Source organism: Oryza brachyantha, chromosome 3 (assembly GCF_000231095.2).
Source record: "Oryza brachyantha chromosome 3, ObraRS2, whole genome shotgun sequence".
Classification (NCBI taxonomy): domain Eukaryota; kingdom Viridiplantae; phylum Streptophyta; class Magnoliopsida; order Poales; family Poaceae; genus Oryza; species Oryza brachyantha.
The window spans coordinates 22,961,416-22,985,785 of NC_023165.2; the positions used below are offsets into that span (position 1 = coordinate 22,961,416).

The 24,370-nt window shown below is 41.6% G+C and overlaps 3 protein-coding genes across 3 annotated transcripts; 1 reads left to right on the forward strand and 2 right to left on the reverse strand.

The window, feature by feature from the left end:
• Positions 1–238: 238 nt before the first annotated feature.
• On the reverse strand, positions 239–5,913 carry LOC102708141 (pinin). The gene is made up of 11 exons (XM_015835760.2): positions 5,770–5,913; positions 5,558–5,659; positions 5,406–5,465; positions 5,151–5,291; positions 4,937–5,053; positions 4,194–4,265; positions 3,459–3,542; positions 3,246–3,346; positions 2,851–2,935; positions 447–849; positions 239–339 (listed from the first exon to the last, which is right to left on the reverse strand). Exons 1-10 carry the CDS (start codon positions 5,842–5,844, stop codon positions 472–474), a joined length of 1,215 nt encoding a protein of 404 aa, XP_015691246.1. The 5' UTR covers positions 5,845–5,913; the 3' UTR covers positions 239–339; positions 447–471.
• A 6,722-nt stretch (positions 5,914–12,635) lies between these two features.
• LOC102702455 (putative UDP-rhamnose:rhamnosyltransferase 1) lies at positions 12,636–14,261 on the reverse strand. The gene is made up of 2 exons (XM_006650391.2): positions 13,749–14,261; positions 12,636–13,674 (listed from the first exon to the last, which is right to left on the reverse strand). Exons 1-2 carry the CDS (start codon positions 14,169–14,171, stop codon positions 12,703–12,705), a joined length of 1,395 nt encoding a protein of 464 aa, XP_006650454.2. The 5' UTR covers positions 14,172–14,261; the 3' UTR covers positions 12,636–12,702.
• A 7,796-nt stretch (positions 14,262–22,057) lies between these two features.
• LOC102702738 (UDP-glycosyltransferase 91B1-like) lies at positions 22,058–23,740 on the forward strand. Its single transcript, XM_006650392.3, has one exon. The coding sequence runs from the start codon at positions 22,111–22,113 to the stop codon at positions 23,503–23,505; it is 1,395 nt and encodes a 464-aa protein (XP_006650455.2). The 5' UTR covers positions 22,058–22,110; the 3' UTR covers positions 23,506–23,740.
• The last annotated feature ends 630 nt before the right edge of the window (positions 23,741–24,370 follow it).

Genomic DNA, 24,370 nt, shown 5'->3' on the forward strand with positions numbered 1-24,370 from the left:
TATATTTATCAAAAAAATATACATGTTTTAAGTGTTTTAAAAGCAAAGGCTAAAAAATAAGTTCCGATAAAAGAAACTCAAACTAATTTTAAATTTAAGATTAAAAATTAAATTTTGGCTTATACGTGCAAGCGAGTTGCCAGCCTGCCACTGACATGCGTACATTCGTACATGGCCACGGACAAGCCAGCATCCATCACATATCACATTTTTCTCCGTAAGAATATACACCCATCAGTTAAAACAGACAACTCATACTATAACTTTTGGAAACGACAAAGGATACGATAATTTGACAGAGTATATCGCTCAACGTCAATACATCCCGCAACAATCTGACTAGAGAACAGCGGGGAAAAACCTCAAGCGTCAATAAACGTACAAGAAGCGTCAGAAAAAGAGGGCAACTGAAAAGGATATCGAATGTGGAATTCCTAGGTGCCTACCTCTCAAACAATACAAAAATGCTGCCTACTGCGCCTCCTCAGTCACCGGAGCACCATCTGCAGCTTCTTCAGACAACTTGGTTGGGTCCTCGTTGATTGGCTCGTTAACGCCAAGGACTTCATCATCCATCAGCTCATCTTCCGCGGCCATGTCCTCAACATCCTCTTCATCGTCATTGCCATCCTCAGGAACCCGTCGAGTCTTTGGACCGTGCTCTGCCCTATGCGTGTCCAGTTCCTTATCCATTTCTTGCATGTTTGCAGGACCATTACCCCTCCGTGCATTCCGCGCATTCTGCATCCTTTCCAACTGCCTCTCAACGTTAGACATATACTGTTCTTCGACTTGCTTTTGAAACTGAGTCAGTTCAGCCCTGCGTACAGATTTCCATTCTTCAAATGCCTGCAAGGATTCAGAAGACAACTGGTAACTACAACGAAAAAAGATAGACGCAAACAGCAATATGTGAAAGATAAATATGATTTGCATGAGTTGATATCACGCCTTAATCAATATGTTGCACTTGACCAAGGACTGCTACCAGTGAAATAGATTAACATGCTCCATACCAGGGTTCCACTTCCCGCCCCTACCGCGGTAACCGTTAGCTTTGAAAATCAAAAATTTGAATTCAAATCTTTGTGATAATCGCGGTTACCGAGCGGTTTGGCACGGTAACCGCGGCTAATGCTTGCTGGAAACCGTGGTTTTCCGCACGGTTTTCGCAGCCGGAACTGCGGTTACCGCGAGAGAACCACGGGGAGAAGAAGATTCAAAAACAAGAAAATTTGTGAGATGTCAAATAGAAAAAAATTTTAAAAAATCTGAAAAAATACATGAAAAATAAGAAAAATATTTTGTGACGTTTAGGACATGTTATAGGGAAAACAAAAAAAAAATTGATATGACATTTTCTAAATTCTTGACATTGTAATATACAAATATACACCGTTATATCACTCTTCACCAAATAATTCACATCAATAATAAGTAACAACAACTTCATTTTAATTGTTGCGTGACAAATATACCTACTACCTATTATTACGAACAAAACTATTATGTACTACCTTTGTTTCATATTGTAAGATTTTCTAGCCTTTCCTAAATTTATACATTAAAGAATGTATATATTTTATATGTGTCTAGATTCATTATGACATATGAATCTAGGCAATGCTAGAAAGTCTTGCATTCCGAAATGGAGGGAGTATGTATTAACATGCACATATAATTTTCCTCTATACATATTTTCCCTATATCCATCATTATATATTTGTATTTCAACAATATGCACAACATGTGTCTAGTGCAAATTAATAATGACTCAACAACAAAATATTCTTAACCATCTTCTTATGAAATATTATTTGCAATAGGCTATTTTTTAATTTTTTTCCCCGAAATTCTCGGTTATGATTTTTAATTATGCCAAAAATACACTTTTTCATGAATTTCTTTGACAAAACTATACTATATATCAACCTATACAACATATATTTTTTCCATTAAATTTCCTCAAAAAATTTAAATCCTCCTCACATTTAAACTCAAAACCACGGTACATACCGTACCACGCCCCTGCGGAGGGCCCGGTTACCACGGTAACCGCAGCGGTTACCGCGGTAACGGGAACCCTGCTCCATACATGCACAACATGTGAAGAACATTGATACACAGTTCTGAAATATTGCCGGTCCCAGCTACTATCTTTTAAATTTTAAAAGATAGGTAGCAACCAGCTGGTTATGACAAGTTCATAGGATTCAGCAGGTACTTTCAAGTGGTCAGCAAACTTATCAATTCAGAGCAGCAATTGTAGAGCTTTTTTCATGCAGATAAATGTGCCATATCATCACCGTCAAATTTGACATGCTGATGGAAACTTTCAAAATTCAAACTAACCAACTCATGTCCCACTCATACTAACATGAAGAATATCATAGCACTTCGGATGGGTATGATAGAGCATGTACCCCCCCCCCCCCCCCCACCGCGCGTGCAGGGACTGCATTTTGCTAAGATTTTACATCATGTCACAAAGAATTTACTTCATAATGGGGTTCAGTTTCATAACTGGTTGAACAGTTATCCATTGTACTTATTGGATCGTCTGGTTGAGCCATTACAGCACCAAAATCATCAGGACAGACACCTATCATTCTGGTGGTGGCCCATTATGGAATCCAGGTAAGCCACACCAAAATACTACATCAGCAAAACAGGGAATTTTGCATCTATTGTAATAGGATAGTGGCTGTCCTCATCGTGTATCTGTAGTGCACTGACTCCCAAGTTACATATTGATGGAGGAGTGTAAGGGGAAATACCAGTGGTAATCCATCCTTGAAAAAATTACAAACTAAGAAGTTTTTGTTTTGACTTAATAAGGGTAGAAAATACCTTTTCCTTGTTCTCCTCAGCAATAGCCGGATCATCAATTATTGGTTTAGCTGGCATGTAGTAAATTGGTGGTTCAGCATTTGTCCTGACAAACAACAATGTTGTTAAAAAGATACTAATATGGTTTAGTAAGATAGATATAGAAACCCCTATCAACATCAAACATCAAGATTTGCATACAATCAGAACGCATCTTCCCTCAATTTAATTGTCAATATGGATACTTTTGGACCAGGAATAAAAATAACCTGCAGCGTACACAGAAAATAAGAAAAGTTCATAAAAGGTAGAATAACACAGATGTAAATAGTGCAAAGCACCACAACAACAGGAAAAGAAGGATCCAAACCATGGATAAAAAAGAAGTGCAGAATGGTGAAAATAAGTGATGTGACCTTAAGAAATTGGATAGCCTTTTGTGATGCTCAGCCCATTGCATGTATAACAGCTCCAACCTCTTTTCTTCTGCCTTAGCAGCTACTCGAGCACGCAGCATCTAACCAAGAGTATATCAAGGGAAAAAAAACATTTGTAACATAAACTCATTGATTCAAATTAGATTAACGGATATAAAGAAATCCTAGTCAAAAACACTGCTGCAAGCTTACCATATCACGCTTACGCTTCTCTACAGCCTGTTCTCGCTCTTGTTGTCGCAACCTTTCACTTTCCTCACGAGCCTTTTGATCAGCCTACGTGCACCCATTTTTTTCAGTATATGTCAGATCTAATAGTGATAATATAATCATGTATTAGACAGTGCTTTCAAATCTCAAGATATCTAACTATGTAAGCATGATTTCCCCCCTAAACAATAAAATATGTTAAATTGAGATATTACAACGAAAGGAAGCTGGTCTCCTAGAGAATGGTATGGATATCTGACCGATAAGAGATATCTTAGCCTTTAGTCCAGCAAAAGAATGGCAATAAAAAGTACTTTAACACCATATATTCAACTCATAATAGCGTCCAAAGTTCTATAAGGACAACAAAAAAGTTGTAAACGGTGATAATTATAATCCAACATTAAATAGTGTTTCTGGGATTGTACTCAGGACCACAGATACAAAAATACTACTTGCAAATTGCAATCTACTTATCCAGCTTCCATTATTGTAGTCAGGAGATGAGATAAGTGCTTTGTTCATATCATGTAGTCCAGTCATGGCAAATAGAAACAATAGTTAATTTCCAACAACAATGCTACAATTATAATTCCATGTATGAAAAAGACATTTCTAATCAGCATAAGTTATCATGTGAAAGAAGTGGATGCTACTGAATGCTGGCTACTAAATAATAATTAAAATGTATATTGGCTGGAGAGAAATAGTTAATACCTTTCGCTGAGTCTCTGATCTGCGCATATAAGCCTCTGTGTTGGACAGTTTTTTGTCCTCTTGCTGAAATTTCTGGATTGCCAATCACAAGGAAAATCAATATACCTATTCCTAATATTCACAATGAACAGGACAAAAAGAATATCTTATATGAACTTTCGTAAAATTGACATCACATACAGACATTAAAATACCAGTTATCATCCTATTAACCACACCAATTATGTGACAATTTTCGTCAGTGCTTTGTTCCATTTGCTATAACATTTTTAATACATAAAATAAATTAGGTGAAACAGTTTTTAACTTGCTGACAAGCAAGGTTGCAAGGAAGGAATAGAGCCTTAGGGCTTGCTTGCCTCAAGTAATTCCATTAAATTACCATAAAAACTACCTAATTTGCAGGTTAGTTTCATATATCTAAGGGCACATTAGCCAAGATAAGGATAATTACCAAACACTGAGAATTTTCTTCTCCACATCTCTACTACTATAATAAAAGTGGAGTCGTCCTCCTCCCATCAATTATCATACATTCCCCATGTAAAAAAACCATCCCTGAAAACCACCCACCCACCCACACACACGAAAACAATGCTTCCACTAACCAGAAAAACTGAACCCCACAAAACCATTTGTCTGTCTGTCTCCAGATTCGTAGCAATGCACGGGCATGGATTCATTGAGAATTGTTAATAGCTTGACCCAAGGATTCTTCCTTTATATGTTAGACAAGTTGTTACCTCTAATGTACCAACGAGAAGCTTCCCCAGCATCCTCCTGTTCCTCTTCACAAGGCTTGGATCCTCATCCTTGGGGAACTCTCTTGGGAGAGGCTCTGGCAATGGCATATCAAGCTCCTGCAACAAAAACAACACATGGAGCAAACTCTCCAGGTAAACACAGACACCCAACCACCAGCAAGCCCATGATCCCATATCATTCCAGGCTACTCACCCTCCTCGGCAAGCGCTGATTTCCGTCCCTCCTGAATCCAGGATCCCTCCTCTCACCACCTTGAACAGCAGCCGAAACACCCTCGGGGCCCTCTGCCTCCGCATCCTTCTTGACATCCTCCTTAGCTTCAGTATCCTCCACCTCCATTCATGATGCCAAACAAATGCACAACACAATGTTAGGCTTCTCGACAAACAAACGACAAGATTGACGAAGAAAAAATATATTGAAAAATAACAAAGCCTTGGCGAATACTTTAACCACTGCAGATAGAATCCTCCGCTTGGGTGCAGACTGCTCCGTCAAATCCACGGCCTGCATCAGAAGAGCACAGAGAAAAGCTTAAATTCCGCGCACAAAATAAGGGAGGTGGGAAGAGGAGGAGACGCAATCGCGGCGACGCGTACGGGTCTCGGGAAGGCGCGGAGTGGGCGGGGCCCGCCGGGCCCTGCAGCTGCGGGGGGCGCGCCACGGCGAAGGCCGCGGGGGTCGCGGAGGCGCTCGCTGATCTGCGAACGGTGGGAGGAGAGATCGTGAGCCATAACAAAGGTCAGGGGGGAAAGAGATGCCTCGCGCACCACGTAAACGTTACGGCTAAGGAAGGGGGGACAAATACAACCTCGCGGTGCTGGCGCTGGAGCTCCTGCAGCTCGCGGCGGATATCCTCGGCCGTCTTCTCCGTCGCGGCGGCCATCGTCGCCGTCCTGGAGTGGAGGGTTTGGCTGCCGCGGCGTGGTGGCGGAGGTGGGGGTTGGCCAGGGTTTGGCTTGGGTTGCCCTAAGGTGATTTCCGCGGCAGACCTAGGCTTGGGCCGGGCCGGTTCAGGAAGAGGAAAAACCCCCAGTTTCCTTTTGGGCCGAAAATCTCTGCTCAGATCTGGCCCGTTAAGGTATTAGGCCACTCAGGTTTGGGCCAGGAGAAGGCTGGGCCTCCTGCTTTCCTTGTTACGTGTAAAATTCGGAGTTACGCTCGTGCGTTCGCATTGTGTCAAGTTAATCATAGTTGTCTAAATTAAAATAAATTTGAAAATAAGTTGCACGTTGAGTCAGAAATAGTAAATTATGGTCAACGTATAATTGATTAGAAGCGTACGCCGTATGAGGAAGCTTATAATTGAGAATAGTAAATTATGCTTAACATCATAAACTAATTAAATAAGATAGATGGTATTTCGGCAGCGCATGAAAGAGACACTAAACCTTGTTAGGCCATTTTCAACCAAGTTCTCTAAGTCCTACTTTTTTTATTTTTTAGTGGATGCAAATATTCGATTTTAAATAGTACACAATAACAACCTTTTAATTTCTAATTTTTTTATTATGGTGGCTAGTGATGGTGGTGATATCAGGTTAGGACTAAAATCCGAATTGCACGTGAATTTCACATCCTATTTAGACAAGACATATGCAATTTTGAGTAAAAAATAATGTATAAATAAAAATTATATATACATGTTTTGACCGATGTAAAAGAAAATGCTGAAAATAAATTTTGATGAAAAATACTAAACTTAACTTAAATTTTAAAGTAAAAAAAATTAAATTTTAGCTTCCAAAATATAAGCAAAATCGAAAATAATGAGGACGGTAATACCGAGAGAAGCATATGGATGGCTGCACTTTTAAAGAAGGTAGATACAGATCATGCACGTGGTACAAAGTTCTCTGGCCGTCTTTGGTTGATGACCAGGGAGCACGACTTTTCTACTAATGTCACCTTTTGTATTATCTAAGGGCGGCGTTTGTTTTCCTCTGATTTTCTTTTGGCTCTATCACATCAAATTTTTAGACACTAAATCAGAAGTATTAAATATAGACTATTAATAAAACACATCCTACTCTCTGAATTATTTTGCGAGATGAATCAACTGACTCTAATTAGTCTATGATTAATGAATGTGATGCTACAGTAAACATTTGCTAATCATGGATTAATTAGACTTACAAAATTGTCTAATGAAATAGTCTTTATTTATGTAATTAGTTTTGTTATTAGTCTATATCTAATACTCCTAATTAACATCAAACATCTGACTGGCGTGACAAGGCACGTTAAAAAAGAAGGCCCTTCCATCAAACTGCCACTAAGTTTGATAGAGTCAGGGCGTCTGTTTAATTTAATTGATGTATAGTTATACCTTTCCTCTCTACCATACTTCGAACGACGTGTAAATAACAAGAAAAAAGAGGCAAAGTTGATTGTCCTTTCTAGTCAGAGTGTAGCGCTAGTTTTATTGGCCAAACCTAATCACGACAACCGCAGGCACGTTGAGCAAGTCCACCCCAATGTTACCAAAAAAAAAAAAAGTCCACCCCAAACAGACCCTAGTAAAATTCAGTGGGTGCACGCTGCACTTTAGCCCACAGTCCAAATTTGCGTCGCTCTCGCTTCGGCCGGCGTGGTGTCGCCTCGGTGGGTGATTTTCCTGGTTCCTCTCTTTACCTGAAGATGAAGCAGCATCTAGCAGCACTAGGCTAAGTTTTTTTTTTCTTCAAGGATGAATGTTATGATGACAATTTAATAGCATAAATGATATAATTATTACTATAAAATTAAATATCATACTATAGAAATAAGATGATGAACTTTTATATATATATGTTTTGAAAAAAATGTACGGTTGAGTAGTTCGAAAATCATACATGAAAAACCCAAAAAAAGAGAAAATATAGAAGGAGAAGGAGGCAGGTGTTCTTTTGTCGTCAAAGAATAAAGGATTATCTAATTATTGTGATAATTATTTAGTGGTATATGAAGTCCTAGAGAGACAGCCTAGAGGGGAGTGAATAGGTGTCCTCAAAATTCTTTCAAATCGCAGCGGTCAGTACAGGGGCCGGACCGTCCGGTCGGCACTCTCGGGTTGGGCCGAGAGCTCTGGCCGGACCGTCCTGGTTAGAACACCGGACCGTCTGGTCAGTGAAAAATGCAGACTTGACAGTCTACCATTTCGATGATGTTCCTGGGAATGTGATGTGATTGTGTGTGGAATAAAACAACAGGAAGATGGCAGGAACAAACAGAACACGAAATGATAAGAACAAAGACATGAGAGATTTATTCCGAAGTTCGGATCTTTCGATCCTACTCTCCGTTGAGGCGCTCCTGCGAGCGAGATCTCTCTCGATCCTTTCCCTCTCTTGGCTTCCTCCCACAAGGCCAACACGGGTCTCCGAATTCACACCTAGGAACTAGCAACCCCTTCGATCGACCACTAAGGTCAAGATCAAGGCGGCTTGCCCAGCCCTAAATTACAATTCGCTCTACCCTGCAGCCTTCTATAAGAAAGCACAAGAATCCACTATCAATATTACCTATTCTGTTGCGGAGGTTAGGGACCAACCTTCACAACTTGCTCCCGGGCGATCCACACGAATCGGAGGCTCGGGGGCAACGCCTATCCGTCTAGGAGATCAATCTCTAAGAGTAATAGGCCACCTTGACTCCACATGTATCCATCAACGTCCGAAAATGAACACTCTATCACTCACTAACCTTAACACTCTCTGTAAGACATGATCCAACGATTAATCTCTCTAGGAGGTGTATTGGGTTAGTGGAGAGGCTTGAGAGGTGCTAAACTTGCCCTAGCAACCAGAAAACTCGAACAGAAAGCATCTCCAACGGCTAGATCTCAAGAGCCCTTTTTATAGGCCGGCAGACGTCACTTAGCCGTTAAAAAAGAAACCTAACCGGACTGTCCGGCTAGGGGGCCGGACTGTCCGGCTAGGGGGCCGGACTGTCCGGCCGACACTTAACTCACTTACTCAAAGCAGGGGCCGAACCAAGGTCCGGACCATCCTGCCACCGGCCTGTCCGGCTTGGGGCCGGACCGTCCACACACTCGACTTAAGCAGGGGCCGGACCAAGGACCGGACCGTCCTGTCACCGGACCAAGGGCCGGACTAAGGACCGGACCGTCCTATCCCTGCTTCAGAAAAAACAACATAGGCTACAACTGGACCTAAACTTACTCCACTCGGCTTAGGCTTACTCTAGTATACATGCAGATATTCCAGTGACCCCTCTTAGTAGTACGGAGTTCCTACGACTCAAAAAGAAAAAATGAAATACGCCTTCGAGCGCCTTCGTCTTCGTAGAGCCGTCGCTTCTGGTCACACATGCTCTAAGTTTGACCAAGTAATCCTTCAATCAAAATGATCTCTTATCTTCTCTGCAATCATAACTCATTAGCGCACATATACTTAGCTAGCATTGTCATTAATCATCCAAAACTTCGTTTAGGGGCTAGATGCACTTTCAGTATAGCCTACCAAAAGAACGCAAGTGCAGTCTGATGATTGTGGTCAGCGCTAGAGGTAGGTAAGTTGGGGCACTCGACCATGGATTATAAACATAGGGATAAAAATATAGATAGAGCAGACGTATCACACATTCAGTTTTTTAAGTAGAAGTCTAGAACTATGTACCAGAATTGTCATTCGTCGTCTGCCAATTTTATTACATAAGGGGCGTTGGGAAATTTTTTATTAAATAAACCTTTTTAGCAAGTAATTTTATTACTAAACCACTGAGCAAAATTTTTCTAAAACTGAATCTTTTGACCACGTCAGTTTTGGTGGCGTGGCAAGGCTAACGCTGCCTAATCGACATGGCATGGTGTGGCAGTTGCCACCGACAATGGCGTGGCAAGCCGTTTCGTCACGCCAATGGTCAAAGGGTTTATATAGTAAAAATATTTTCCTCAGAGGTTTAGTAATAAAATTATTTATTAAAAAGGTTTAAAAAATAAAAAAATTGTGCGTTGGCGCCTCAGCCACTCAACAGGAGGGACACCTTTTGGCTTTTATAACGAAAAAGTCAAATAACATATTTGTAATTAAAAAATAATTTATAAATAAAAACTTTATATACGTGTTCATAGCGATTTAAAGGTAAGACTGAAAAATAAACTATAATAAAAAAATATCCTTTAAAATCAACACTAAGTTTAAAGTTAAAAATTCAAATTTTCTCATTAAGTATAAGGTAAAGCTAAAAGATAAGATGCAAATATGTTGGGGTCATCGAGAGAAAGAACGGGACAGGCCGGCACAGAAGAAGTCAAGCAAATCGCTTTGGCTGCCTGTAAACGATCCTACAGCACATTCTTTACACCCACCTTCACAGTACAACTTTGGACTTCTGTTCTTGGATATCTTCAACATTTCTTTCTTTAGATCGTGTGTTTGGAGAGAAAGTAGGCCATGAGCATGACATATTGCACATAGAATTTGTCTCAGTTGAACGGGAACGACACACAACACTAAAGGAGCAGGGTTTGCGAAACCATGATTTCGCGATAATCATGCGTATCATGAGGGCACGGCTTCAGTATTTGGCAGTAGGGTTTGGTAAATATCATGCAAATTTAAAATTTTGAAAAAAAAAGTAAAAAAACAAAAATGTTCCTGGTAATAGTTATGTAATTTCTAAACCTAGTGGTGAAGAATTTTTTTCAAAAAAAAAGGCATGAATCAATCAAAAGAGGTGGCAAAGTGATTTTGAGGTAAGTCAAATTGAAAAAATAATTAGACGGCATGCCGCACGATAAAGGGTGACTATCACGATAATCGTTCCTACCATCATGATTTTATCATCATATTACGTGATTATCATGCCATTCTCCATTAAATCACCGAGTGTAAACCACAACAACTATAATAGTAAATCATATAATTATTGTGCCAAAACACATGTATTCCTTCCAAAACCATGACAATTTTATTTTAAAAATTAATTTTAAATTCACACGGTTTTTACGCGATTATTGTCAACGATCACACCACCGTCGCCATACAGTGTTTTTGGCTCCCTCCGTGATAAACAGACCCCTGCTAGAGACAGGGGCGATACCAGGCATAGGGCAACAACACCTGGCCAAAAATATCTATAGAAAAATAATATGTTTTAGTTAAAATTTATCTAAAAGATTTATATTCTATTATTGAGCCACAGGCTTAGTAAATCCCTGTTCCGCCCTGCTAGAGACCAAGCGTCGTTGCACCGCTGGCTACGGATGCACTGATGCACCAAGAACGGCAACTTGGCAGTAACATCGGTGACCAAGATCTTTCTGTTATTGCACTGTATACGGAACGATGCGTAACTGTGGTCGGCTGCCCGCTGCACGTTGCGAAAAGTCTGATTTGTCGTTCACGCCGCCACGCAACACAGAAATGTTTGTTTATTTTTATTTTATGTATATAAACTGCATATATAAATTTATATATATAAATATTTCTATATACTAAGATTACATCTATAATGTAATATATATATATGGAAATTAAATCCTACTATCAGGTGTAGCTACTCCATACACGTCCGTGATGAAAAATATTTTCATAACTGTTTCTGCTCCCACCCAACAGAAAGTATAGACACTATTAAATCTCATGTGAATGATACAACTACATGTATAGAGTTTGTACTTTCTGTTGGAAGAGAGAAGAAATATGTATAGAGGTGTTTCTGCACCTTAGACGTGAAGGGAGTAGCTACACCTGGTAGTAGTACAGAGGCTTCCTATATATATATATATATATATATATATATATATATATATATATATATATATATATATATATATATATATATATATATATGGTAAAAGCGATTCTGTGCCGTACAGGATGCTCGCGTCTATTAGACCCGCTCTACACGTGGTCATAGTCGGATGATGCGTGGTCTATTATCACGAGTTATAAAAAATAAAAAGGAGAAATGGCTTTTACAAATTATTTTTTAATATTGTAAGAATAATAGTTCTATTGTAAGGATGTCATGAGAATAACAGCGGTAAGGTTGTCATAAAAATAAAAAGAAAAAATGACTTTTTTATTTTTAAGTGCCCGTTTTATAATAACGTTTGGCAATTTTTCAATTGTCTTTAATAAACGAAGGAGCATGATTGATCACTGTTCATCCACTCGGGGTGTAGGATTCGAGCAAGGAAAAGGCACTTACAAATTCCTTTGGATAGGATTACAAAGAAATTTTATAGGAAAATGAGTTGGTACAAAGTTTGAACTCTATTTTTTTAAGGATAAAAATGAGTATGTATTTAGCCTCAGGTACCATAGATTAAACCACTCAAATCTTAATCATATTAACTTAATACTAAAAATCTTGTATTTCTCTACCAGACATCCAAACTATCATTCCTATAATTTTTAATATTTTGTTTCTACGTGCATTGCTACGATTTTTATATGTTTTTCATGTAACTTTAAAATTATATAAACCAAACATATCCTTAGTGGTACTGTTTAGCAAAGTTCATAGGTATCATGTGGGGTAACCATAAAAATCATTGCATAATGTGTTAAAACAGAAGTTCAAAAACATTCAGGTCAAGGACTAAAGTTGATATCAGACAATTATAAAAATACAAAATTTAAACACAAGTTTGTTCGTGTAATATCAAATCCGAAAATAGTGAAGAAAAAGATAAAAATCAGAACGAACTTTTGGCCCTCTTGTGAATTTGGGGAAGTGTACTGGCAAATGACAACATTTTATTCCATTGATCTCAGTACGGCCTAATGATGCTTCAATCCTTGTAAGATTTCAGTTGCTGGATGAATCCGTCGATGTAGCCGTCATGGCAGGCCATGTCCGCGACGATCTCCTGCAGCTTCTTGGCGTTGGCTCGAAACACTCTTCTGCTTTCTTCCGCCACCGCGACGGCCCGAACGACCGCAGCTACGCCCTCTCGGTCGAACGATCCATCGCCGTCGTTTCTTGGCACCTGCAGCCCGGCCTTCTTGGCCTGGATCAGCCGCGCGTTCGGCCCCTGGTCGCCGGAGATCGGCAGCATGATGAGAGGGCGGCCGAACATGAGCCCCTCGATCGTCGAGCTCCAGCCGCAGTGGGTCAGAAACGCGCCCACGGCGGCGTGCGCCAGTATGCTCAGCTGAGGAACCCACCTCGTCGCCACGAGGCCGCGGCCGCCCGTGCGCTCCCGGAAGCCAGCGGGAAGGAGGTCGGCGTCGGAGACGCCGGCGGGCTTCCTCAGCGCCCAGAGGAAGCGCGTGCCGGCGAGCTCCAGCCCGAGCGCGAGCTCGTGCACCTTCTCCACGAGCAGTGGCGCCTCGCTGCCCAGCGCGACGTACACGACGGACTCGGCCGGCTGCGCGTCGAGCCAGCGGACGGTGTCGTCCTCGCCGTCCTCGTTGCTGACGCCGCCGCGGCGGCCGTCCGGTGAAGGCGGCATAAGGCCAAGGAAGGCAACAGGCTTGCCGCGGACCGTCGACAGGAGCGGGACGGTCTCCGGCTCGAGCTCGGCGCAGCTCCGCACGACAACGAGGTTGCTCCTGGAGAGCGTCAAGAAGAAGCGCTCGGCGAGGGACATTCCCGAGGAGTCTTTCTTTCGTATCAACTTCCTCCTCGCCGCCTCGAACGTTGGCGCCGCCGCCGGTCGTCCCTCTCCGGCAGCCGCAGGCGACTCGGCGCTCTCGGGACGTCGTTCACTTATGGAAGAGATCATATGTGCAGAGCTCAGCAAAAGCATTGCACATGGCACCTGTTGCAAATAAAGCATCAAGATGAACAATGATTTCATGGAAGGATTACTGCAAAGCTTGAGTTAATAGGAACCTTGTGCTCGACGGCGGCGGCAGAGCCCCAGTGGTGAAAGACGTCGACGATGACCCAGTCGGCGCTAGCGGTGCGCAAGAACTCCGAGAAGGAGACGCCGAGCCCGTCGAAGGCAATCCGGTGGAGCTCGACCATGTCCGGCCTGTCCTGGGGAACGTCATTGGTAGACTCGGCGCCGTCGGGGAGCCCCTCGACGCGCGGGAGCGGCAGCGCCACGAAGGAGACGACCGGCGCCAGCGCGGGGCGCACCGGCGGGAGGCGGGACAGGTTCCGCGGCGTGGACACGAACGACACGCGGTGGCCGCGCGACGCCAGGCGCTGGGCGAGGTCGAGGCACGGGAGCAGGTGTCCGAAGGCGAGCCACGGGCAGATCACGACGTGCATCATCCCGGCGGCGCGCGCGGAGGAGCGGCCGGAGTCCATATGACCAATGAAGGGACGGGACGGCGCGCACGAGGAAGTGTGGGACGGGATCAGCGTGAGGCCGTCGATGTGCTGGGTCGCGAGGAAAATACCGCCTGATAGGTTCGTCCTGACTTGCTCCAAGTCAGCCCTGATCACGTACAGTTTGCAAGACCCTTTCCGGAAGATGACGTTACCACAGAAAAGGAAGGGAATTTAATCTAGCACGTTTGAAACTACAAGTTTGCTTACGCCAGTCTCAGTGGAGGTTTTATTTGCATTTAATTAGATGCCAGAGAGATTAGAGTCGTTTCATCCCAACGAAACGCTGCTGGCATCGTTTCCAACTAGACGAAACACAAATGAAACGCGACTGAGACCTTCAGCTTCGTTTCAACTGAAATTTCTTGATCCTGTAAGCCTGTCTCCGCCGGCTCTCTCTCCGTCGGCGTTGTCTACCTGTGATTAGTGAATAATGAGGTTCACTTGGCACTATTTTTTTCTGGGCCATGGTTAGCATTATTTTTGGTTGCCTGTGCATGTGTATGTATATGTAGAACTGTTTATGTTCAGTAGTGATAGATTTTAGATGTTAAGTCACAGATGTGGCTGTTATATATGGTGAATTATCTGTGCATGTCACATTTCTGTTATGTTGTATTTCAGATAAACTTGTTTAGTGATGAAAATTATTAATTTGTTAATGTCTGTTGTTATCACATTATCGGTGAATTATCTGTGCATGGCACATTCTGTTGTTATCACATTATTAATTTGGCAAATCAGTTGCATGTAGTGACTAAAAGAAGCAACACAGGATGGTAGCATTAGTTTAAACTACAAATGAGTCATTTGTTGAATCATCCTAAGTGAATTATCTCACAGTGATATGCATGCAGGACAAAATACGAGCATTTTTTTTTGCTGATTTCATTAATAAAAAGATAATCAAGCATATAATTAGCATGTTGATACAGTAACATTTCTTATGTTTATTGAATTGTAGTTAACTACCACAGCATATATAACTTAGCTCTAATTAATATTTTTGCTTGACAGGATTGTAGCAACCTTACAGTAAACTTACGCACAAGTGCTAGCACTTCTATAGTAATACAAGTAGCTACAACACCATGCACTAATTTAATGTTTTGTCAAACGTACGAAAATATGAAATGAAACTGAGCACTGAGAGAAGTTGTTTCATTTCTCATGCTAAGAACAAAAATTTGATGTGACACTCTTGGTAACTGTGAAATGAAACCGAGAACTCAGACTAGCCTTATCTATACTCATATAAAGATAAGTAGTGGTGATGGTGAATGGTGGTGAATCTGACATCTATCCCACCACCAACTCCTTCTTATTTTTTAAATCACTTTTATTAACTCTATTAACATGCTAATGATATCTTTTAATAAAATTCCGTTGCAACGCATAGGCAATATTCTAGTAATTATTAAAGGTACAATATATATATATACACACACAAGCAAAATGCCCATGTGTTGCAACATACTTTAACAAAAATTGGAAAAAAATGAAAATGCTCGATACTTCTTTTGAAATTATAGTTGGCTGCAAGGTTTTATGTGTTAAGCTTAAATTTTTCCAACATGGAAAATGGACAGTGTGGTCCTAAAGGGCCCCCAAATATAGGGATAAAAAATAGACATAAATGGTATTGTATTTCATTTTATTTTATTTTCATGGAAATGGTTCAAAAATTTTCACATTAATTAATTCAACTATTTAGTTTGAACTTCAATACAATGCTAATTTTTTAAAGTAAAAACTAAATGTTTGAAATTTTATCCCTATTGAAATATATGCAATGAATGTTGAAAATATTAGTGGTACCAATTTAAATATTTATTTAATGGTAATTTTAAAAAGTGAATACTATTTCTTTTTTAATTTGGGAAGGTGATTTTATTTGATTGGTTGAATAATGTATGTACTGGTAATAAACTTTTGCATGGGCTTCTAAACACGTTGATCAGATATGTGGTGATGAAAATATATAAATTCATAAATTTAAATTTAGATTCAGCAAAGTAGATAAAATGCATCAACAATATCAGGAGAAATTATATACTTTAACCCTCTCTTCTACTGGGAAGAAGAAAGGCTCAACTGGCCAGACCAAGTTGAATATGTTTGTCTCTCTTATTTGACTTAGGTAATGTATAGAGAAACCTCGTGCGATCATGGCCTATAAACTGGATCAAGAAAAGAAAACATGGGAGAAATCTAGAATGAAGGTGTGCAAACAAACGAAACTGAACAGTGACGCGTGACGCGTGAAAAAATACGACATCAAGCGTGAAAGAAACGGACATGAAAAAATACTGACTTGCACAAGGATGACTAAATACATACGCAATACGCAGATGATGAAGTGAAAAAAATACAATTTAAATCTAACCATTCGTATTATTCAAAAATTTGTATAATTATTAATTATTTCATTGCGATTTAAAATTTATTAAACCGGGTTCGTATGGAGCCAAACATCCCAAGAAAAGTATTCTTGAGCCTGCATAAGAATAGGCATATCACCTATCCTCGAACCTCGAGTGTAAGCCAAGGGATCCAACACCGCCTCCCCGATGAGTATCGAGTGTACAGTGTAATTGTGTTGGTACGTGACTAGTTCATCAATCAAATTATCGTCAAAGTTAGCATCCAGCAATCAGGGAAACCAAAACTTGTATAGAGTTAAACGGGGTTAATATATGAGAATGCAGTATGTCACGAGCAGTTATATAGTCATCCTAGTTAGGGCGTGTTAAAAATTAAAACTTATTATCGACTCTTATATAATCTATGTCAGCAACCAGAATTTATGTTATAATGATATGTACAAAATTAAAATTAAAGTTAGATATAATCTCTAATACAATAAAATATTTTTTATTAGGTTACTTCACAGACCGGGCAGACCGTCCCGTGTCCTCTCAATCCGCCGCTCCGTTGCATCCGCTCGCTCCCGCACCGTGCCCTCTGCCACAGCCCGACAACCGCGGTCCCGTTGTTCCTCACCAACCCTTCCTGCATCAGCCGCCACCTCGACGAGTACGAGCGCACACCCTTTGAGGTCACTACGCCGCGTCACCCAGCGCCGTCGCCCTCGTCGTTTGCCTCATCCTCGGCGGTGGTGAGGCCTACCGAATCCGAGCCCAGGAACGTCGGGGGCGAGGAAAGAGGTTGCTCCGGCCGCGACCCCTTTGGATTCACCACCTGTTGCCGTCGGTGACAGCTGGATCTGGTCGGCGCTCGGCGGCACATGGCGCAGCAAGCTATGTTGGTGATCTTCGAGATGGAAACATCTTTTCAGAATGTATTATGAGGTGGCTGACGTGCTAGGCGCCGAGGCCCATGACGCAGCCGGCCCACCAGGGCTGAGCGCGCGTGCGTTTGAGTACGGAGGACGGACGAAAAATCGTGGGCAGAATTGTTCCTGCTTGTATAATCTACTAATGCCCTTACTTCGTCATGAGATTAAAAAAAATAATTCCATATAAAATTACATTAAATCGCACATATGTTTCATGTATACATAGTTTAATATATAGTTAAGTCTGATAAAAATATATACTCCATATGTATTTTAATAAATAATATCGTTAATATTTTAGCTCGCATTTAACTAATTTTCTTAATTAAAACTTACATAATTATTATTTATTTTATACTAAATAAATTTTATTTATAACTTATATTTCACATATTTATACAAAATTTGTAATTAATTAACTTTGTGTCAAAAAGTCGCAACGAGGACTGCCATACAACTAATTTGAACTACTCACTTTGTTTCACAATCTAAAAAGCATAGATTAATATGGGTACTAATAAATCTACAAATATACAAATTATATTATATATATACATATATTAATTAATTTAAACAATAATAGCCTCACAACATAGAATGGAAGAAGCGGTATTTTCTTTATTAACTGCACATGATACAGTGAACAAAACACATGTTTGAACTTTTCTACCGTAAAATCAAAACAATATACCTAAAATCACAATAATAATAATAATAATAATAATAATAATTTATTTTTAGAATATATTTAAGTGAAATTTTTAGTTTTATAAAATTTTAAAAATAAAAGGAAAATAATATGGACCTTTGCTGGGATCGAACCCAGCACCAATCTGTTTGGCGACTAGGCCTATCCATCACGAAGGCACGAATAGCGTTGATACATGGTTGCGAGATATTTTGATGGACAACCCAAACAGTGCTCACTTTTATGTTCACCAGTTTGGGCTTTTCTACCCTATAAAATCAACATAATCTGCCCTAAAATCACGATAATAATAATTTATTTTAAGAATATATTTAGGTGATAAATTTTTGTTTTTATAAAATTTTCAACAGGGCAAATAAAAACAACTTCCGAACAGGCTAGCACCGAAAAATGGGAAATAAGGAAATAAAAGAACAGGCTAGCGCCGAAATAAAGGAAATAAAAGCTACCTGGCTGGGGATCGAACCGAGCATCCAACGGTTGGATAGTCTTGGAGAAAGAATCCGATCAAGAGTCTGGACTCTGGAGGGGAGATGACGTCGTCTCTGCTGCTGCTGTTGCAGACCCACGAGCACGTACCAAAGCCGAGACGTAACTGATCCACGCGTGGCGCTGCAGGAGTCTGGACTCTGGACGGGATACGGCATCACTAAGGCCTTGTAATTTTTTTTTTCCAAAAACATCACATCGAATCTTTGGACATCTAAATAAAGCATTAAACATAGATGAATCAAAAAACTAATTGCACAGTTACGGAAGAAATCTTGAGACAAATCTTTTGAGCCTAATTAATTCATGATTAGCCATAAGTGCTACATTAAACAATATGTGCTAATGACGGATTAATTAGGCTCAAAAGATTCGTCTCGTGGTTTCTAGGCTAGCCGTGAAATTCATTTTTTCATTCGTGTCCGAAAACCCCTTCCGACATCCGGTCAAACATTTGACGTGACACTTCTCCTAAAATTTTCTCAATCTAAACACCACCTAAAAATGACCACGCGTTGCCGCTGCTCCTTACCCAAGGCTTTGTCGCACGGGAGAAGGAAAGAATAAAGATATCGCCGCTGCTGACGTCATCATGATATATGGATGACATGACAGACGGACGAAAAAGCCCGACAGTATCGTTACCGTTTTTTATGATAGTATAGATATAGATATATAACATTCTTAAAAGAATCTGCCATCACCACTAGAGTGGATGACGCGTGGGCCCCATGTGGGCCTAGAAAGGTTGGGAGGAAGGACTGACTGTCGTTGGAGAGGAAGCAGCGAGGACGTTGCTGTCGGGTCACCGTGGCCGCACGGGTGCCGTCGCCGTCGCCGTGGGGTGCTGTGTGGGCCGAGCTCTGCCGACCGGCGTCGAGAGGGAGGAAAGGGCGAACAGGGGCGCGTTGGCTAGGTCGCTGCCTCGAGGCCATTCGACGGCGGTGCACTTTTCTCGGGAGAACGCACACGCCGACGAGGAGCCTCGTGATGACGTCGCCGTGCCGCGCAGGCCAGCCGCAGCACACGCGCCGGTGCGGCCGCAGTCACCAACGGAAGGAGGAGAGGGGAGGGAGTCGAGGCCGAGTTAGGGTTAGGGTTTCGGTCGGTAGCGGTGGCTGGGTCGGGGTTTTGCCACCCTGATCTCACCTACCAACCATCGGATCGGACGACTGAAAATGAATGGGCTGAATACGACCCACGTGCAAGCGCGCGGGGAGTAAGAATACCGGCCCAGGCCAAGGAAACTAATTTAATATATACATTATTTTTATATAAATATTATCATAAAATATACTATCATAAAAATAGTAATAGTATGGTGGATGGTACACATCTGACCATTAAATTCATTTGGTTGAATATGACTATGGATAGATAAAATTATGCAATGTCTAAAACATAAACTTTATTTCAATCATTTGATTTTTATTATTAAATATCACCGTACGTTAGCACGTTTATGTTTGATATATGACTTAAATCGAGATAAGATGTAATTAGATCTATTTTGAGAAAGTTAATTTAACTAAGAAATTAAATAATGTATAAATGAAAATATTATAATACTGTAGCATTAGCACGGATATATTGCTAGTTCCTTTAGGGGGGTTTAGTTGTTCTTTGATGCCATGATGTCTTTTGGAGGAGTACGTGATTAACCATATGTTGTTTTTCCCTAGCTTTTACTTAGCTTTTTTCATAGCTTATGTGTGTGCGCTTCCTGAACTATTGAACTATTGAATAACGTATGTCCTCTGTTGATGGAAGATGAAAGTTTTCTGATTAATATGATATATATTTAATTATAAGTTTAAAATCTATTTAAAAAGGTGAGATAATGAATATTTATATAAAAATATTTTGCCAAAAAAATTGTTTACTTATTCGAGAAGCGTGTTAGCAAAAATCAAGAAAAAGGTGGGGAATAAGTTGGTTTGAGATGTTGAGAACTTCTCTTGCATGTGTATACAGAGTGACATATGAGAGTATTAGCTAAAAACTTAAAATTAGATTAATAGGATTTTTAAAGACTTTCCTATATTTTCTAAATGCACATAATTTACCACTTTAGAAAGTATGCATGCGAAAAAGAGAGAGCCAAGAATGGAAACAAGCTCAAACGAACACAGCCTACTTCATATGTGTTATTACATTTGTCCTATAACAAGGCTGTTGGTTAGTATTGAATGATAAAAGACGAAAGAATAACCTTATATAAAATTCTATATATAAACTTTTAAAAAAGAATACATCATTTAATAATTCGCTACCCTATCTTTTCATTTCTGTTTATACTTATAAGCTAAAATTTACATTTTTAACCTTAAATTTTAGAGTTGATTTTGTAGGATTTCAGTCTTGGGTGTTAGATCATTACGAATACATATATAAAACTTTTATTTATAATTTTTTCTCTTTGCAAATATACCGTTTATTTTTTTCATAAAATATCCAAACAATCACCTTTGTGATTGCACGAAAAAACGATTAAAATAATTAAGGATAAACTGGAGAGAATAAAATTAACGATTAAAAAAAAGATTAAACAATCACTTTTGTGAACACAGGGAGTGTGATTATAGGTTTGAATCTCGTTCTAAGATAAGTGTATTTAAGTACAATTCCCCCTCAAACATTTCAAATTCAAATTGCTTCTTATCTTTACCTCAACGGTCCTTTCACTCTCCATCTTTTATCCTAGTAGTATGATTTCTTGGAATGCACTTAAAAGATTTTCTTACGCCAGCCGCACCATCTATAAGAGCAAGTCAATACTAGTCAATATAATAGTCAATTCATAGAATAATTACCTACAAACATTAATACATATTCGATATATCATACACACATCGTGTGTTAGAGCTCGTATTATGGCTGGCTGTAAATTAATAGCTCACTATTTTTCTCTCTCATCTCTTATCTTTTTAAAATATATTTATAGCTGGTTTATAGCCTGCTACTTCTGTACATGTTCTAAGAGCATCCCCAACAGCTTATCCATCTCATCCTCCATCCTAGAAATAGAGGATGAAGAGTAAAATTTAAGCTCCGACAGAACATCTATCCCATCATTTATTTTTGGATATCATCCATATTAGAAGAGAGAAACTCTAGGTTTAGATGTTCTCTTTTCAATCCTCCAAATAGATATAGAGGATGTCATATATATATAGATGATTTGCTGGAGTACAAAGGGATATGAGAGAGGAAAATGTTTTAGATGATCATTCAAATAATGATATGGATGACTAAATCTAAATGAGCTGTTGGGATATCTCACATCGTGGTCCCGAGTCACTCTCGCAGATGATCCAGTATCTTTCCTCGTTTTGTGCACTGTTAACTTTTAAGCCGGCGACCTGCATACAAACAGATCAGCCAACCACCACGTTCTCCCACACTCACGCTGCCGGCCGAAAATGGAGAACGGCTCCTCGCCGCTGCACGTTGTCATCTTCCCGTGGCTCGCCTTCGGCCACCTTCTCCCCTTCCTCGACCTCGCCGAGCGCCTCGCCGCGCGAGGCCACCGCGTGTCCTTCGTCTCCACCCCGCGCAACCTCGCGCGCCTCCGGCCGGTTCGCCCCGCGCTGCGGGGGCTCGTCGACCTCGTCGCGCTGCCGCTGCCGCGCGTCGACGGTCTCCCCGATGGCGCCGAGGCCACCAGCGACGTCCCGTTCGAGAAGTTCGAGCTTCACAGGAAGGCGTTCGACGGCCTCGCCGCGCCGTTCTCCGCATTCCTCGACGCCGCATGCGCCGGCGACAAGAGGCCCGATTGGGTTATCCCCGACTTCATGCATTACTGGGTCGCCGCCGCCGCTCAGAAACGCGGGGTTCCGTGCGCCGTGCTTATCCCCTGCTCTGCAGACGTCATGGCCCTGTATGGCCAGCCAACAGAGACTAGCACGGAGCAGCCGGAGGCGATAGCCCGGTCCATGGCCGCGGAGGCGCCGAGCTTCGAGGCGGAGCGGAACACGGAGGAGTATGGGACTGCAGGCGCATCGGGGGTGTCCATCATGACCCGCTTCAGCCTGACGCTGAAGTGGTCCAAACTCGTCGCCTTGCGGAGCTGCCCTGAGCTGGAACCCGGCGTGTTCACGACCCTGACGAGGGTCTACTCCAAGCCGGTCGTCCCGTTCGGCTTGCTCCCGCCACGTCGCGACGGCGCCCACGGCGTCAGAAAGAACGGCGAGGACGACGGCGCAATCATACGGTGGCTCGACGAGCAGCCGGCCAAGTCGGTCGTCTACGTTGCGCTAGGAAGCGAGGCGCCAGTGAGCGCAGATCTGCTGCGCGAGCTGGCTCACGGGCTGGAGCTCGCCGGGACGCGCTTCCTCTGGGCCCTGAGGAGACCCGCGGGCGTCAACGATGGGGACAGCATCCTACCAAACGGGTTCCTGGAGCGCACCGGCGAGCGCGGGCTGGTCACCACCGGGTGGGTTCCTCAGGTCAGCATACTGGCGCACGCTGCGGTGTGCGCGTTCTTGACGCACTGCGGGTGGGGCTCCGTCGTCGAAGGGCTCCAGTTCGGGCACCCGCTGATCATGCTGCCAATCATCGGCGATCAAGGCCCGAACGCGCGATTTCTGGAGGGGAGAAAGGTTGGAGTGGCGGTGCCGAGGAACCACGCGGACGGGTCATTCGATCGAAGCGGCGTCGCCGGAGCTGTCCGCGCCGTCGCCGTGGAGGAGGAGGGGAAGGCGTTCGCTGCCAACGCCCGTAAGCTGCAGGAGATCGTGGCGGACAGGGAACGCGACGAGAGATGCACCGACGGATTTATCCACCATTTGACGTCTTGGAATGAGCTAGAAGCATAATTCAAGCGACGCCCGTGAATCTTGGGATTGACCGATTGCGATCCGAGTTTGTATCTTTCTGTTTTTGTCTGTCCTGTGCTGCTACTACATTGTATCCTTTCTGCTTTTAAAAGCAGGGCTCCTGTGGGAGCCTTTTGTCCAAAAAAAAAAAAACATTTATCGGTCGGCTTTCTTGTAAAAACCGGGTAATGCAGGTTGAAAGCGAACACTACAGCATGCTTTGAGTTTTGGATTTTTTTGATACTCCAAACTTTTTTTTAAGTCCCTGACATCGAATGTTTAGACACTAATTATAAGTATTAAATATAGACTATTAATAAAACCCTCCTCATATTCTGGACTATTTCATGAGACGAATGTATTGAGCATAATTAGTCCATAATTAGCGAATGCGATGCTACAGTAAATATTTGCTAATCATGGATTAATTAGGCTTAAAAAATTGTCTAATGAAATAGCCTTTATTTATGCAATTAGTTTTGTTATCATTCTAAATTTAATACTCCTAATTGACGTTCAAATATCCGATGTGACAGGGATAAAAAAAGTCTCTGGATCCGAACAGCCCCATAGAAATGCTTTTCTTTAGAGGAATGATGCATAGAGTGTTCTGCTTCAGGCTTCAGCTCAGGCCTCGTTTAGTTTCCAAATTTTTTTTTCCAAAAACATCACATCGAATTTTTGGACACCTATATAAAGCATTAAATATAGATGAACCAAAAAATTAATTGCATAGTTACGGAAGAAATTTTGAGACGAATCTTTTGAGCCTAATTAGTCCATGATTAGCCATAAGTGCTACAGTAACCAACATGTGCTAATGACGGATTAATTAGGCTCAAAAGATTCGTCTCGTGGTTTTCAG